The 18265-nt window shown below is 43.8% G+C and overlaps 1 protein-coding gene across 1 annotated transcript in view; it reads right to left on the bottom strand.

The window, feature by feature from the left end:
- Positions 1–18265, bottom strand: part of LOC140537688 (protein kinase C-binding protein NELL1-like) — a 211444-nt gene that overhangs the window by 98292 nt on the left and 94887 nt on the right. Inside the window, exons 8-12 of the mRNA XM_072659862.1 lie at positions 17841–17975; positions 16833–16935; positions 15848–15921; positions 11351–11450; positions 6151–6279 (exon numbers count right to left, since the gene is read on the bottom strand). Of these exons, the coding sequence (XP_072515963.1) occupies positions 6151–6279; positions 11351–11450; positions 15848–15921; positions 16833–16935; positions 17841–17975 (541 nt within the window). The remainder of the gene's footprint in view (positions 1–6150; positions 6280–11350; positions 11451–15847; positions 15922–16832; positions 16936–17840; positions 17976–18265) is intronic.

An 18265-nucleotide genomic window follows, 5' to 3' on the forward strand; every position in this document is an offset into this window, starting at 1 on the left:
ACTCTCTGGAGCAGATCATAATCATGACCCTATTGGCTCCATGCTGCTAGCTGTGGAGCAGTGGAAGAACTGTGTTCTCTGGAATGATGGTGTAGCTCCAAACCCACTGTTGAATGGGATGAGTTGGGGAGTTGGGGATGATGAGGTGGGGTGGTGATCAATCATCCAACTTCCTGACCTCACTGATGCTCTCGTCACTGAATGCTGTCAAATCCTCACAGCAATTCTCCTCCAAAATCTAACCCTGTACTTTTGTATGTGATTTAAGCATGCAGTTAGCACCATGTTAATTGGTGTATATTGTATACGTTTCCATTATGCTTAGCTACATTAGCTTCATAGTTCCAGTTTAACTGTAAGAAAAATAAATGGACATAAAACAAAAATAAATGGACATAAATACAAACTATTGTTTGTATGTCTGCAATATCAAGTTTAAGTATTTTATGGTATTAAAATTAAGAGAAATAAGAAAGTACAAACTTAAACCTGTGGAAATTGAATGTAATGAAATGTAACTACTAGGTACCTAATTGTGTAATCATGCAAATACATTCAAATTGTGTTGAAAATGATATCAATACCAAGGATACGCACACGTCCACTTAGACAACAACCCAGACTGCATTATTTGGCAACCCAGTGTTAGAAACTGAGCAGAAGGCTGACATGCTGGTCATTTCAAAAGCTGTGTGGGTTATTTTAACCAGTGTGCTGAGTGTAACGATGACCCAAATTTGGGGTCACTTTTTACTCGATGCTAGCTTCATCACTGTTCATCAACGTTGGGCTTTTCAAGCTGGTTCATATATTAAAATAAGATAAAATATAATCCAACAGCTATTTCACTCTACTCACCCAAATAAGAGAATATACCCAACTCGCTCAACCGGACATGTTTCTGTACTAATAGCGCCCTCTTGTGGAGAACCTTTAGCCTGCTGAACGTGTGTTATTGAGTTACAAGTTTAACACATTAAAACAAATGAAGACCTTAGTGATGAAACCGTTTATCTGGATACGTTTGTTTAAGAGTGATCAGTTCCTGTGTAAACCACCAGAATCTGAAGACACAGCTCACAGAGTGTCAGTCCTGGTGATCTGTTTTAAACAGTGTCTCACACATTCAAACAGCAGCCCGTCAATACAGGAAGCTCTCATTAGGCCCTAATTCAGAGCAATATGCTGCTCAGCTGTGCTGGGCTCAGCCGGAGAGGCTTTAAAAAGTTTAGAAACCAGAGGGCAGGAGTTATCGATTGGAGAAACAGCTCAGAGAAAAAGACAGAGGAAATCAGCCGTGAGCCCCAAAGCAAACCACTTACTGGACACGTTCAGCTTCTCAAACAGAGTAGCTCTCTCTCTCTTTAGAGGAAAAGAATGCTCCCACTGTATATAGTCTATATTAACTGTGCATTTACAGATTAACAAGCCAGGCAATAACAGAGTTACTGCTGCTGATGGATTCACTGTTAGACCGATTAAACGGCCGGTACGTTGCAGTAGCAGTCCATATCAACATAACTACCCTCACTCTATTACACAACTGTAATTACAATTATACATACATACATACACTGTATGGCAAAAGTATTGGGACACCTGCTCATCCATTGTTTCTTCTGAAATCAAGCTTATATCCGGCTTCTTGGAGTAACTGTCTCTACTGTCTGGACAAGAAGACTTTCTACTAGATTCTGGAGGAGGAGCATTGCTGTGAGGATTTGATTACATTGATGGAGCTCCTCCACCATCACTCCAGAGAACACAGTTCCTCCACTGCTCCACAGCTCCTCAATGCTGGGGGGCTTTATAACCCTCTAGCCCACACCTGACAGTAGGCAGGATGGAGCCAATAGGGTCATGATGTTGATCTGCTCCAGAGAGTCCTATTCTACTGGCAGTACTTCTTCTTCTCTACAGGGACTAGACAGAACCTAAACAGAACCTACAACAGCGGCGTCCAGCTAGCGCGGGCCGCACTGCTAACCATGCTGTGTTTAGCGGTTCAGTCACATTAGCGTGTTAGCTCTGTTGGACTCGCTGCTTCCTCTGACAACTTTCTGCGGCTCTGGTGGAGACGTGCCAAACCAAATTGGGCTTAATAGCTCTGTCTCACTTCCAGAACATGCTACGCTAGCTGTCTAAACTAGCAGAAGAGACTCCTGGGCTTTGGGTCTTATCTCTGTGTTCTGTAATTCGCAGGGAAATGAACATTCTCTCTATCTCCACTGTCTGTCAGTTAGAGCTTAGCTGCTAGCGCATATGCTAAGCCTTATTGAGGAGCCTCTGAAATGTTAAGTGTTGACACAACCAATCAATGGCAACCGGCACTGGCAGCTGCAGGATTAGCGTCGCTAGTGCCGAGGTGCTGAGCTTCGATTTGTCGCGTCGCGTTTTCCCCCCTCACTCAACCAAATGACACAGAATACCGCAGGTCGGCCAATCATTTTCAGCGGCAGGCACTGTGCCCGTTAATTTCTGCCAGAAGATGGACGAGTGTCAGGGCGGCTGATATGAAATCCGTAGCGCTCAGGATGGACATTCTGACAAGATGTGAATGAAATATAATAGATTTTATAAGGGGGTGGACTGCTCCTGCAATCTTACATTGATGAATTCATATATAACATATATCTAAATATACACCAGCTGACCACAACTGGGCACCTACCATGTGCTTTCACTCAGTGGCCACATTATAAGAAACCCCTGTTGTGTTCTACTACTTACTGGCCACTTTATTAGAAACCCCTACCTTAGGCTTCCACTCGCTGGCCACTTTATTAGAAACCCCTACCTTAGGCTTCCACTCGCTGGCCACTTTATTAGAAACCCCTGCCTTGTGCTTCCTCTTGCTGGCCACTTTATTAGAAACCCTTACCTTGTGCTTCCACTCACTGGCCACTTTATTAGAAACCCCTGCCTTGTGCTTCCTCTCGCTGGCCACTTTATTAGAAACCCCTGCCTTGTGCTTCCTCTCGCTGGCCACTTTATTAGAAACCCTTACCTTGTGCTTCCGCTCACTGGCCACTTTATTAGAAACACCCCGCCTTGTGCTTCCGCTCACTGGCCACTTTATTAGAAACCCTTACCTTGTGCTTCCACTCACTGGCCACTTTATTAGAAACCCCTACCTTGGGCTTCCACTCACTGGCCACTTTATTAGAAACACAGTGGGGGACAGGTGTGCTGTGAGTGTATTAGATGGTGGATAGAGAGCGAGGGTCTGCTCAGAGCTCTGATTTTGCTGCTTGTGGTCTCTTGCTAACAGCACTGCAGACACTCGGCCTAAACGTTCTCTGCATCTTCCAGCACATTTCAATAATCAATATATAACCACATTTTCACACAGCTCCACCACTCGCCCTCCTAGAATACAGATCTCAGAAACACACATTACAGAAACACAGCCGGTCACGCTGCGTCTGGCTTTCCAATAACTCACTCCTTTCCCCTATAATGGAAAAATCAGCGTGTAGACTGTGCATATATGAAGGCTGTACCATTCACCCCTCCAGTCCATACAGCCAACAGTCTATTTCTATATTTAGCCTACAGCAGGTTAGCCCCGCCCACATATATTAACATTATAAGGAGTATTATAATAAAACACCCCTTCTAATGAATGCATCTAACCTCTTTAAGTTGCACCAATTGCTGACACAGATGTGCAAATGCACAGACACAGCTTGTGTAGTCCCTTTAGAGAAGTACTGCCAATAGAATAGGACTCTCTGTAGCAGATCAACAACGATGAGCCTATCAGCACCATGCTGCCTAATGCCAGGCGTGGGCTAGAGGGGTATAAAGCCCCCCAGCATTGAGGAGATGTGGAGCAGTGGAGGAACTGTGTTCTCTGGAATGATAGGGAGGAGTTGGGGAGTTGGGAATGATGAGGTGGGGTGGGAATCGTCTTGATCTCACTAACGCTCTTGTTGCTGAATTCCATCAAATCCGCACAGCAATGCTCCTTTCTCCTACAAAATCTAGTAAAAAGTTGTCTTCCCTGGACAGTAGAGACAGTTACTCACTTTAATACCCTTGAACCTACCTTTTGAATGTAGCAATAAATGAGCAGGTGTCCCAATACTTTTGCCTATATGTAGATTGGAAGATGGTTGTGTAAAAAGGGAAAAATGAAGCATGAGGTTTTTTGGGGGTTAAATATGACAGAAAAGCAGGATATCAGCTTCAACGCTTCAATATCGTTCATTTTAAAGTCATATAAATGTACAGTATATGAATCCATATTAAGCTGCTGGTTTGAAAATGGTCTGATGAAGGTTCTGTATCAAATTTACAAGGCATCATAATCTGGGGCTTCATGGTGGGTTCTCTGAATTAAAAATATTAAAATGAGCTGAAAAAAACCTTCTGTAGCCTGAAGGCTCTGTTCATGTTCATAAGGAAGGATCTCGGTGAGGCAGTTCTACATCTCAGTGCTTTAGTGGAGCCCAGGAGGAAAGCGTGGAGGGGGTAAAAACACACAGAAAATGATGAAGGGATGGAGGCATGTGAGGATGGAGGGGTGTTGGGATGGAGGTATGTGAGGATGGAGGGGTGGAGATATATTCTCATGGCCTTCTTTCTCCAGAGCTGCTTTGGGACAGGGTGGTGAATTACAGGCGACACACTCAGCTAAACAAACACTACAGTCCTGGTTTACCCACAAACCCCAGAGGTACGGGATTACACATTCAACCTTTCCAGGAATGTTATTTTTGCATGTATTAGGCCGGATTCCCAGACATGGATTAGGGCTAGTCTGGGACTAAATGACTGTATGAGTGGTTAATGTCTATTGGGACTTATTATATAATTAGGTTTAATCTGGATCAAACCCAGATTAGTCAGAACAGAGTTAGTTAATCTGGGTCAAACCAGCTCTTAATATCATTACAGTCAGAAACAAACAAACAAACAAACAAACAAACAGAGTGCCTCGCCATGTAAAATTTATTATTTATTTACATACTACATACATTACATACTTTTTTTGTGTGCATGTATGTGTATATATATATATTTGTGTGTGTGTGTATATATTTATTTATTCCCTTTTCTTCCATTCCTCTTCCCCCATTTTATTTTATTTATTTTTTATTTTTGTGTATGTATATGTATGTATGTATGTATTTATGTGTGTGTGTGTGTGTGTGTATATTTTTTCCCCTTTTCTTCCATTCCCCTTCCTCCCTTTTATTTTATTTATTTATTTATTTGTTTGTTTTTCTTCTCTCAGTCTCACTGTGGTGCGTCAATGTGTTTGTTCCTTCAATGTCTTGTTTTTGAAAAACAATAAATATATATTCACAAAAAATGCATCTCCATTTTTTGAAATGTCAGCAAACCCAATCAGAGCCCCCATTTCATTCAGATTCTGTGGGAGGGAGGGTCAAACTCAGCATCAGAACCAATCAGAATTTCAGCAGGGGAGGGACAACAGATGAGGGAGGGAAAGGAGTCAAAAAGTCAATAGTGGTAAATAGAACCAATGTCAAGGTTCTTCCATAATGTAAACCAAAATAGAACCAAAAGTGGTTCTTCTAAGGCATCGCTCGAAGAACTCTTCACAGCACCTTTATACACAGTGAGCCAATGGGATGAGAGCAAAGGGGGCAGCACACCTCCCATCTCTAATACTGACTGTAATGTAAATACTACACTACACAAAAGCCCTGTGTGTGTTTAATCACTGTGTGTGTGTGTGTGTGTGTGTGAGAGAGAGTGTGTGTATATATATATATAAGTGTGTTAGAGATTTTTGCATTGGAGTCAAGCTAGTGCCAACGAATGCAGAAAGCAAACAATAGCCGAGGGAGAGAAAGAGCTGATTACAGAGAGCAGAGTCTCTGCGGACCCGGCAAAGCCAAGCTGACGCCCCAGGACAACACACACACACACACACACACACACACACACACACAGCAATTCAAGAGGCCAATGAAGCACGCCTGCTAAGCTACTTGATCAAATAACTCCATTATGCCAGCAGTCATGTGACTAACGCACTCTTTTACACAAACACACACACACACACACACACACACACACACACACACACACACACTCTCTCTCTCTCTCTCTCTCTCTCTCTCTCTCTCTCTCTCTCTCTCTGGAGAGAAATGCAGAAGCCCCAGTGTTTCCTACCTTCGCAGTAAGTGGAGTCCCCGTGGATCGACGCGTACCCGCTCTTGCACTCGCACTCCGCCTTGTTATTCCGGTTTTTGCAAACAGAGTTTTCTCCACAGAGCATTCCCTCCGCACAGAAATCATGGCCTAGAAGGGAAACCGGCAGAGAAGGAGGAATAATTTCAGATCATTCAGTCTGGAAACCCGGCACCAGAACCCCCAGAATCGCTGGAATCGGCCCAGTAAGGCTGCTGGTGCAATTTCAGCTTAGCAGCATTTGCAAATAAACAGAATCAAAGGGGAATTCCACCGATTTTCCAACTTTTCTGCACGATTAAACAGATACGACGTAAACAAGTCATTCAGAGCGGGGGTTTGGTGGGTTGGGTGTGAGACGCTCTGTTCTAGATAACCTGCTGATGGAAATATCGTGCCTACAGGGTGTGTGTACAGTATACAGTAATGTAAAGGCAGTACAGTACCGACAGTGACGTGACGGTCCTACAGTTAGTGAATGTGAGGTGTACTCCTGCTCCTCTGGAGCTGTTTATGCTATGTTTTTAGCAGGAAAGCAGCAGCTCAGCAGGCTATTCATCAGCCTTCATAAATCACTGTATAAACACCTATTTGCGGCGCGTTCGGCTGATGCGTTCTGTTGGCGTCTTCACTGACACGGCTCCGTGTCCGCGTGTAAGTGGACGTTTTCTGACAGCAACCCGTCACGTTTGGCGAGATTTACAGGCCGCTCATGGTCAGAATGGGGAAAGCATGACAGCTTGGGTGAGTCCATCATCAATCTTGCAAAAAACATTATTCCCTTTACCGCGGCTAAGTGACAGCTCGTACACGCAGCTGCGGCCTGTCTGCGGCTGCAGGGAGGAGCGACGGTTACCCTGAAATGTGGGTTTGAGTCCATTAGGAACCGAAGAACTGATTCATTTGTCTTATTTAAAGGATTTGCATATCCTAATATTTATTTGCATATCCTAATCTTTCCATAACCTAATCTTACCCATTTAAAGGTACGTCGGCTTATTCTACTGCTTATTCTGTTTACAATCCCTTTATCTGACCTCCAACGTCTTGAACTTCTCCTGCCTTCTAGAACTCCTTAATGTTCCTCTATGTTCCGTCATCATTCCTGCCTATTCTTTATCTTCTGAAAAATCAAATAACATGATTGATCACAGATCGCTTCTTTACTTTACAACGGGAAATGCTAGGCTAATGCTAAGCTAACACTTATCTCATTTATATCAACCTTCCTTCAAAACCACATCAGATCGGTTTGGACCATCAATGTGGTTCAGAAAACTCCTGCTGTAAACTGAAGAAGCACACTTCAGATACCAAACATGTCTCGGCTGATGTGTTAAAGTTGAAGAATCTGAGACACTTTGATAAGAACTAGACTGTGATGTTCTAGCCGACTGGGTCAGAACATCTTCAAGACATCAGGCAGGTCTTATGGAGATTGGTGGAGTCAAAATATAAAAAGTTGTTGTTGCTGAAACCCGAATCGAATATAATAGTTTCATGATACACAATACTTATCACCATATTCTTTAAATTAAATTTGCCAAATTTTCCTTTTTTGGTTCTGCTAATTAACCCACTCGCTCCCCCAGGCACTACCAATGCTCCCCGGACTAGAAGGGTAACTCTTAAAGACCTAACATGTCTTCATGCGAAGCCAGCCACTGTCTCTTACCTAACTGCCGCTGGGTCCCCAGCTCCACTGTACCAGCAAACAGACCCGCCCACCCGCAGAGAGCGTGCCCAAACATGCTCTCGGACGGTCACTGATGGCAAAGCGGCATGGCTCGGGATTCGAGCAGCACAAAAGTACCGAGATATTTTGACATGCAGACAAAAAAATGCTGTTTAAATACTCTCCTACACTCCAGTACAGTGACTTTCCTCTAAATGTGCTGCACGCCAGCCAATTAAACAGCACTAATTACTAATGTTTACTATATCAGTGATCTGCTCAGACATGTAAACATCACAATTCAAACCTCCAAAAGGCTAAAAGAAATGGTAGTCATTCTAAAAAGGAGTTTATTCCCTAATTTCGGAGCATTTTTATTGGTCCATTCATCATGAAATTTAAAAACAATGTAAAGAACAACAGCCAGATTCTCAGTATGGAGATAAACAGCAAAGAATGGAGAGAGGTGATTTTAATTATAGATGTAGTGTTGTTGCTTCAGAAAATTAAAACAGAACAGACACTTGAAACCAAAATACTTCAGTACTGTAACAAAGTGCACATAATTGGTCCACATAATGGTCCACCACTCACCACGTCCATTCCTCCAAACATAACCCCGAATACAACCTCCACCCTGGTTCCTGACTCTCAGCAGAACTGGAACTCATTTCAGCTTTTAGTCGGAGTTTCTCAGAGTCTGGAGAAAACAGCCTCTTGAACTCCTTCCCTCTCTCCAGGGATTCAGTCTGGCATTAAGAGAGCATCCGAACGCTCGTGCATACAGGCACCGCCAGCGAGCGCCGCTAAATCACAGCCTTGCTGAATCCCATGAGTAGAAGAGCAACATCTTAGAAAAGCCTTTAAAGCAGATGGCAGCAGCTTCCCGTCGCCTCTAAACTCCGCTGTGTACTCCGGTCCTGATTTAACCCACAGCACAAAGCATCCGCACTCACCTCTCCTGCTCCACACACTGCTACGGTTTGTTCTGCACCCCGTCTTTCACCTGCACTCCTAATAAGGCGCTACTACTGCGTTCACAGGAGTGAGGACACAGTAGATCCCTAAAGCGGGGAAAGCTGAAGAACCTCATAGTTCAAAGACTGGAGACACGGACTGAAAGGTTGCAGATCATAGAAAACACAACCTGTAAATGATGCAGTAATCCAGCTGACTCCTCCCCCCAAACACATGGAAACAAAGCTGTTAAACAATAACTCAAATAAAAATTAAAAACATTTTTAATTGATTATAGATGTGATGTCACACCCATGAACACATTTACACCACTGCTAATTCAGCCTATAGCATTTTACATCAAGCCTTTCAGCCTACAGCAGTTTAGCTCCACCCATTCAGCCTAAAACCATTTAACTCCACCTATTCAGCCTACAGCAATTTCGCTACAATGTTCAGCCTACACCAGTTTAGCTCCAAAGTTCAGCCTGCTGGGGTATAGCCCCACCCAGTCCGCCTACAGCACTTCAACCACACACATTCTGCCTGCAGCAGTTTAGCCCCACCCGTTTCACCTACAGTGCTTTAACCACACCCATTCAGCCTACAGCAGTTTTGCTCCACCCATTCAACCTGCAGCAGTTTAGCCCCACCCATTAAGCATTCCCTGATCAGTCTTAAAGGCGCAGTGTGTTAAATCCTAAAGAGTAATAATGTTTATGTAGAAATGATTTCTGATGTTTTTGGTACATTTAGGAAAAACTAAAGACAGAAATGTTCGATTAATTACAGAGGAACTGTTACTGATACTGGTCTGATTCCTCACCCAGTAGACTGATGGATTCTCCTGACTGGACGAGCAGCAGAAATATTTCCATTGTAAAAGAAATTAAAATACAGATTTCCCCCGAACTCCCTGTTAAACATCAGCTGAATTCTGTGTCAGCACTTCTGCTCCGATCTGCTGCAGCTTTTCACCTTCACACACTGTAATGAGCTGAAGGCCCACGTTCTCCTGAACCTTATTCATCTCTGAGGCTCTGGGGCGCTCTTATCAGCAACAGCAAAACACGCCTGGTATTGTCCCTGAGCACAGCGGCCCGGGCGAGGGTGGAACAGAGGTTCCACATAAAAGCGAAACCGCAGGATGGAGAACTGAGCAAACACGGCCCAGCGTCCGACCGAGAGCAGAGAAGAAAGCCAGGAACAAGTCAGCTGTACGCGAGCTGGTTCAACACTGCCTCACGTACATGCAAATATATGTGTAGTGTAAAACACACACACACACACACACACACACACACACACACACACACACAGGGTTCTTTGAAATGTCTCTGAACCTGACTGTGAGCGAACAGGAGAGTATGAGGGTTGGCCCATCCTGTTCTGGGGGAGATAAGGCCGAGATGGATGCAGGGTTTTGAGGTGGGTTTCTGACGGACGAATGAAAAGATTTCCACCCTGAAATACAGACATGTCAAAAAAACATCTGCATATCCGACAACTTCTGGTGTGCAAATGAGAGCAGACACAAAGACGCTCTTTGCCTACACGCATCGTCAGTGTTCAATAATGTTCCAATTAAAATACAGAATTAACATTATTACACAGTTTTAAATATACAATATTAATGATCCTTTTTTAATACACATTTAAAGTACAGTTTTAAATGTACAATTATTCATTATAAAATATTAAATAGTGTTATAACATTTTATTATTTATTTATATAAGTATTAAATATTTAAACATTCGATTATTTGTATTTTTTTTATTTATTTAGCTTTTAATTCAAGCCATTAAGAATATTCTCATTTATAATGGTGGTCTGTCAACTATGTTATATTCATAATGTCGCACCACTGTTATGCCGTTGGGAGGAACTAGGTACATCATTCTCGGTACCCACCTTCACTACAGCTGCTCTAGAAGATGCCAGGTGACCGGGTTCACTGCACTCATGAATAAGCGAGCAAACCAGCCAGCTGTGCCAGAGTGCTGAACCACTGTAATGGGTAAAGGACACAATCTGACTGATGCTCGACAAAAAGGCACGACAATAGGCTACTAGATGAAGGGATCTAGCATCTGGAGAACCATTAACTTTGTGGGATGTTCTAGAGCCGGCGTAGTGAAGGCGTACCGATTCTGACATGACTGTGTGAGTGTGTGTTTATAGGACGTAAGCGATCCTGTTCATTACCGGCCTTAGCGGTTTAATTGTTCCGTTGTTGCAGCTCCAGCTCCATCACTTTCTTTGCTAGCTATGCTGACACGGCAGACATTTACATCTGCAAATCAACTCTTCCTCAAAAACACTCTCCGAAAAGCAGATTAACAGAGCAGGACGATTCTGCAGCGCAGGCAAGATTAGAGGAATCCGTCACAGAGAAAAGGAGAGGGACTCCGGGGGTTTGTGGAGATGCTGGAACAGGTGGTTCTGTCTGGCGGGAGGAGAGCGCGTGTTTTCGGCAGGATGCTCGGATGCTCGTCATAAGCAGAGCGAACCAGAGACGGAACGGAACAGATATATCAGAACACGCTCACCTCTGCAGACGTTGCAACACCTGTTCTCCGGCAAAACCTGGTCCTTCACTGTGCAGTTGAGACTTGGGCAGCTTTCTGTCACTGGAACCATCAGACCATTCTGTTTGGAGGGAGACAGCGAGAGAGGCAGAGAGTGAGAGACATACAGCTGGGTGGATGCTGAGCAGACACTTCTACTGGGGCCTCAAACCTGAGAACAAAGAGAATGCATTAGCTGAGGAACAGTGGGGGAACTACGGCGAGCAACATGATGATCAAGACCTCGAGAGTTCTCTTCTGTCTGAGCTTCCGGCCTGCAAATGTGTCAGATTATTGGACAGAGGGGTGGAATCCTGGTCATGAGCTAAAACATTGTGACCATCATGCTTAACCCTCTGAAGTCTACTAACGCGTCGCACGTCCGTAGCGAGGCTGTGAAGATGGGTGGAGATACTCGTCTCTCCCTGCCGTCGTGTCTAACCGGTGGATTTGTGTGTCCATCGTCTGCCTCTAGTCTGGAGTCGTGCTTCCGTCTGTGTTTTTTTATAAAACTGACCAGAGGACACTTAGAACCTCGTCTTCTGCCTCTCGCCTCTATTCTACATTCTTTAGTGAAGCTCAGACTCTGGTCAACCCTTTCAAGAACCAAAACAGTTCGTCCACATGAGTAAAGTCCTGTTTTCTAAACTCAGAATCAGAGTATCTCCTCATACAGAGGCATGGGGTCTTATGATGCCGAACAATGACTAAGGCACAGCAAATCAGTGCAAGACTGATTGCACCAAAATGCACCACCTGTGAGCGCCACCTGTGGCCATCAAACTCTATAACTCCTCCCTCAGTGTGTGCCACTATGGTTCAGCTGTGCAATGCTTACATTGTACTGTTCATTTGTGCAGTAATATTAGTACTGCAATATAATTTAATATGTGTGCAAGAACTCGGGTGCAATAATTTTCCATTTTTATTATCAGTTATAACCAATAAGCCACTTTACTATATTCATACAATTTATATATATATATATATATATTTTTTTTTTTTTTCAAGCTTTTCTCAATTTATTCTCTCTTTGTTCTAAATTTATTTTATTTTATAGAGTGTTTATTTATAGAGTATTTATTTTATATAGTTTTTTTAATAGTGTTTATTCTTACATGAACGGTTGCAACTGTAACAACTGCAATTTCCCTCCAATGATCCTCCAGTGATCAATAAAGTATTTCTGATTCTGATTCTGATTCTGACGAGTTCTAAGGGTTAGATCAGCTTCCGAGAGTCCCTGACAGTCTGGGTTTCGAGCCAGATTTATTAGAATATTAGGAATGGGGCTATTTTTCTTATTGTTCCACACAGAAGAGAAGAGCCTGTGCCTGAACACTGCTATAAACCATCTCTAATCAGCCGCCCTATTGATCCATATCTGCCTTCAGACCATGTACAGACACGCAGCGCTTCAGCAGTGACCTCACGCCCGGCCAGATGAAATATCAGACACCAACGCTCGCCTGCAGACATTTAGTTTTCATTAAAGTCAACAACGACAAGCTCTGCAAGTTAAACACTTGTTTATACACTATATGGACAAAAGTATTGGGACAGCTTTTTTATTCACTGTTTCTTCTGAAATCAAGAGTATTAAAAGAGCTGATGCTGCTTCTGTTGGAGTAACTGTCTTTACTGTCCAGAGAAGAAGACTTTCTACTAGATTCTGGAGAAACATTGCTATGAGGATTTAATTGTATTCAACGACAAGAGTGTTAGTGAGTTCAGGATGTTGGAAGATGATCATCACCCCACCTCATCATCCCCAACTCATCCCATCCAAAAGTACTGGATGGAGCTCCTCCACCATCATTTCAGAGAACACAGTTCTTCCACTGCTCCACAGCTCAATGCTGGGGGGCTTTATACCCCTCTAGCCCGTGCCTGGCATTAGGCAGCATGGTGTTAATAGGTTTTATGTTGATCTGCTCCAGAGAGTCCTATTCTATTGGCAGTACTTCTCTACAGGGACTAGACAAGCTTACTTTGGAGTAAGCACCAAAATGTCTACAGGAAGGGTTATTTATTTATTTATTTGGATAGACAGTAAACAATACTGCTTTAACACAGTCAACAGTACTGTCCAAATGTTTGCAGACACCCCTTGTAATGAATGCAGCTGCTTTGATGTAGATGCAGGTACATACAGACCAATAGTGGCAGTGAGAAGGCGGGGCTTAAACAGACATGTTCAAAGTATAAAGTATAAATCTGCACAGATAATGAGTAGCGACTGTAGAAGCAAACAATGACGTGACTTAGTTGCGAAATCCCAACATTTTCTACAATTTAGAAATCTCAGACGAACGCGTTTTATTTTTTTTAGATGCCATAATGGAGCACATGTCCAAAAAAAGAGACAGGGACACCCTATTCAATAAGCACAGAGCTTCATGATCATGTGTAGGTTAAAGAGAACACATGTTAAAACCACCCAAGCATGAAGCACATCTGAGATCAAACTGATTCTAAATCTAACTTCTGGTGTTTCTAATTAGCTAATAAATCACTAAAACTCAACAAACGCCCTTCTCAAAGACGTCTGGCTTGTGTCGTCCGTCAGAACCTTGTGAGATATGACAGTAATTTCAATACGGAAAAGAAACCGCTGAGGAATTCGGATGTGGAGTGTGAGAAATCCATGCCGGTGGGCCACAGCGTGGTTAATAATGCAGATCATGTTTAGTCTAATAGAGACTGACTCGGTTCCCCTGCACAATTTAGAAGTGACTCCTCACAGCCCCGTTTTTCGGACCACTTCTCAGGCAAAGTGGCGGCATTTGCATTATGCATCAGTGCAAAGGGCGCGGATTCAGTGTGATCTTCGCCTAAGGTGACTTTCTATGGAGATGTAGCACAGCCTTGGTGATATCGGCTCAGTAGAACTATCTAACCTCCTTAACGAGAGCTATCTAGACCGCTGAGGTCCCGTCATCATTTTCTAGTCAAAGTCTGAGCCACTTTTCTTCATGGTGGGAGTAAGAACAGCGTTTTGGAAAACCTCCAGACCGGTTCAGAACGCCAGACTGTCTCTGAATCCTTCAAACGATGAGCTCATTAAGGAGCTGAAACACTGCAGCACACTGAACTGACCCCATAACACTGACCCCATACCACAACAGGCACAGCGGACTGGCTGCAGGAAAGGCATCCACCTCCAAATCCTGAGTCATGACACTTTGCCATCTGTAGCCGGAGCCTGAGAGAGCACAATTGGCCGCGCTCTCTTCGGGTGAGTAGACGGTGCTCTCTCCCGTTAGCTTGTGCGGGGGAGCTGGGAACGGCTGCCTGGCTTTACATGTATCAGAGAAGAAGAAGTCCTTCCTAGTGTCTGGAGTATTGCTAGTGCTAGGGGGCGTCATGCTATTCAAGCGATCCAAATCCAAACAATCCAAAGAACCGTTTGATTCTCTATAATAAAACTGCTTTAAATAGCACAGGAAAGGGTTCCACTGTTGTTAGAAGGCAAAGAACCCCCTAGAGAGCCATTTTTGATGAGACTGTACATTCAGTGTGTCCAGATGTTTGGCTGCTGTCCGTGCTCCCCATATGAACACACAGGTGGTGTGGGTCTGTTTTAGGCTGATTGCTGATCTCTGCAGCTGGTGGTCAGGAGAAACAGCGGATGGAACTGTCTTGCAGGTGGATGGAAGAACCTAATCTTTATCTTGCCTGGAGGAACCTGAGTGAGCTATAAGGTCCAGCCTCAGCCTTCCGCAGGTGTTCCACAGATAGCTCCGCCCCCCGCTGCTCCTCTCAGCGTAATTGAATGTCTACTTCTCTAAAGCTCCTCTGCTTCTCTAAAGCTCCTCTGCTTCTCTAAAGCTCCTCTGCACCTCAAAGCCCTATGCTCAGAGGATGTTCAGTTGCTACTAAGTTAACTTTGGAATCTATTTAGAATATTTTCAAATTAATTTTTTTAATTAAATATATTACAATTTATTTGAGAATTTATTGAAATAAATTACTTGATTTACATGAACACTTTGTTAATAATTTGCTATTGTTTGTTAATGTATAATAATCTATTATACACTCAAGGTTTTTACAAAAATGATGTGAAACTAAAACTCCAAAATGATCGACTACACTGGGGACCGGGGACTGCAGTGTTGAGTCAGAACCGTTCCTTTTGTAAATATTTGCAAATCAATCTGAATTAGAATTGGTTTAATCAGCCTTTTTAAAGAAATGTATTTTATCCCCAAAGAAAATGAATTGAAACACTGATCTGCAGTACCTCCTGCAGTCAGTAAAATAATTACTTTAATTAAGATCCACATTAAACCGCACCCACCGAGTCCCTCTGTTCCCTCTGATTTACTGCTCAAATCTTCATAAATAACTTCTAATTAAGCTCCAGTTCAGACAGCACAAAAGGATCAGAGTCATTACTGAGGGGAACAACTATTTAAAGCTGACATCCAATTAAAACAACCCAACCATCAAGAGTGGACAGAGGTGGGCGTGTACCTTGCATTCTTTGCAGCCCTGCAGCAGAACGCGCTGCCCTTCCGAGAGCGTCCGGTCCAGGTAGGTGCATTTAGCTGCAAACAGAGATAATAATGGGAGTTAATATTGAACAGGACGGAAAAGGATCCAAGAAGCATATCAGGAAAATGAGAAGTGCACAATTTGAATAGGCTTAGTTCCATTAGACTTGGCTCATCAGTGACAGAAGAGAGATGGAGTCATTTCTGAGAGTCATTTTGTGCCACAGTGACCTCCGAGTGAACTGTACCATTCCTGTGCCCAATTCCATCCAATGAGCTGCAGCACCGCGTGTGGTGGAGCGAGGGACCAGCTGTGAGCGAGTCCAGAGAATTGACCAGGTAAAGGTACGCCCCGTTACACCCACCACCCCTTCCTTCACCCCCCCCACCCCCCCCCCAGGCTACACCTGTTGAGAGCGATCCGTCGGTGGAAACAAGAGCCAATCAGCTACAAAAGCGCGAGGGCCGCGGACGCGAGAGCTGCTTTCTGCTCTTCCGCTCAGCTAATGGACTTGAATTGATTAGCCCTCATCAAAGCCTAAAGCAATTACACGCCTCTGGCAGAGAACAATCCCCACCATCTCCCCCACCGACCCGCACGGCTGGCTGGCTGGCGCGCGAGAGAGAGAGAGAGAAAGAGAGAGAGAGAGAGAGAGAGAGAGAGGAGAGGGAGAGAGAGAGAGAGAGAGAGAGAGAGAAAGAGAGGGAGAGAGAGAGAGAGAGAGAGAGGGAGAGAGAGAGAGAGAGAGAGAGAAAGAGAGAGAAAGAGAGAGAGAGACAGAGAGAGAGAGAGAGAGAGAGAGAGAGAGAGAGAGAGAGGGAGAGAGAGAGAGAGAGAGAGAGAGAGAGAGAAAGAGAGAGAGAGACAGAGAGAGAGAGAGAGAGAGAGAGAGAGAGAGAGAGACTTTGAAGAAAGAAGTGTGGAGGAGGACGGCGCTCTTGCGCTCTGGTGCTCCTGCACTTACGTCGGCACTTCTTACAGCACATTCCCTCCACATGCACGGGCAGGAACTCCTCCGAACAGTTGGCAGGCGGACAGAATATTCTCCGGCACTCAACGACTCCGTTCTGGAAAGACAACAGACAACACAAATACAGACAAACAGCGGAATTAATACTCTATCAACAACGAAGGATGGGTTCGACGGGTTCTTTAAGCAATGCTACAGAAGAACCACTTGTGTTTCCATAAAGAACCTTCTCTGTAAGAAATGAGTGTGAAGAACCATTAAAAGGTTTAAAGGAGTCCACAGGCTCGGACCTCAATGCATCACTACTATCACATTAATTTCTATGTAGTTACTGTATAAGAGGCCTACAGATGCGAATACTATGAATTACCCAGAATCCACTATGAAGTACCCAGAATCCACAATGAATTATTCAGAATTTACTATGAATGATTCAGAATCAACTATAAATTATTCAGAATCTACTACGAATTCAGAATCTACTACAAATTATTCAGTCTAACAAGAATTTAGTATCCACTATGAATTATTTAATATCTGCTGTGAATTCTCTAATATCCACTACAGGTTATTCAGTACCTACAATGGATTATTCTGAATTTACTAAAAGTTTTTAGTGAATTAGTCTTACATGCAATGCTTAGATGCTTAAGATGTTATCAAAAAACCTCCATACAATTCTCCTTCTGTGAATTCTGAAATGATTACAAACACTATTATAAAACACACTCTGGACACTTTATTAGAAACTCCTAGTTTGTGCTTCACCTCACTGGATACTTTATACTGGTTCCAGCTCATCTGCTGTTGCAGAATTCCCCAACCCCTCTCACCCAACTCATCACTCGTTTAAGAGCTGGTCCACCACCCAGAAATGTCCAGCTGGAAACAGCTCTATGGTCAGAAACTGCATCAGCAGATCAACAGGTTTCAGGTAAAGTGTGTGAGGAGCAGAAGACGTCCCTCTGTGCACTGAAGAGAGTCAACTCGGCCTCTCCTCACCATGCAAGTGCAGGTCCTGCAGTTCTCTGGTTCGGTCCAGATCTCTTTGTCCCGATAAACCACCTCGTTCACACTGCAGGTCCGCTCACAGTGACACCCCTCCAACTGACTCAGCCTGGACTCTGCATAGTTCAGCTGCAAAACACACACATACACACATTTTTTATCGCATACACAAAGAGCCAAAACATTAAGACCCCGATGAAGGAGCCCTCAGATGAAGGTAACAGTGTAGAAGATCTAAAACAGAGGTCTCAATGTCAGATTTTTATGCCCAGAAAACTGAGGGTCAGAGCGTCTCCCAAACGGCTTTAAAGCTTGTGGGGGAGCTCCTGGTCAGCAGTGGTGAGAACCTACCAACGGTGGTCCGAGAAGGGACAGACCACCAACCTGAGGCTGAATGCTATTCCATCTGGGTGGAACCG

This window comes from Salminus brasiliensis, chromosome 17 (genome assembly GCF_030463535.1).
Source record: "Salminus brasiliensis chromosome 17, fSalBra1.hap2, whole genome shotgun sequence".
Lineage (NCBI taxonomy): Eukaryota > Metazoa > Chordata > Actinopteri > Characiformes > Bryconidae > Salminus > Salminus brasiliensis.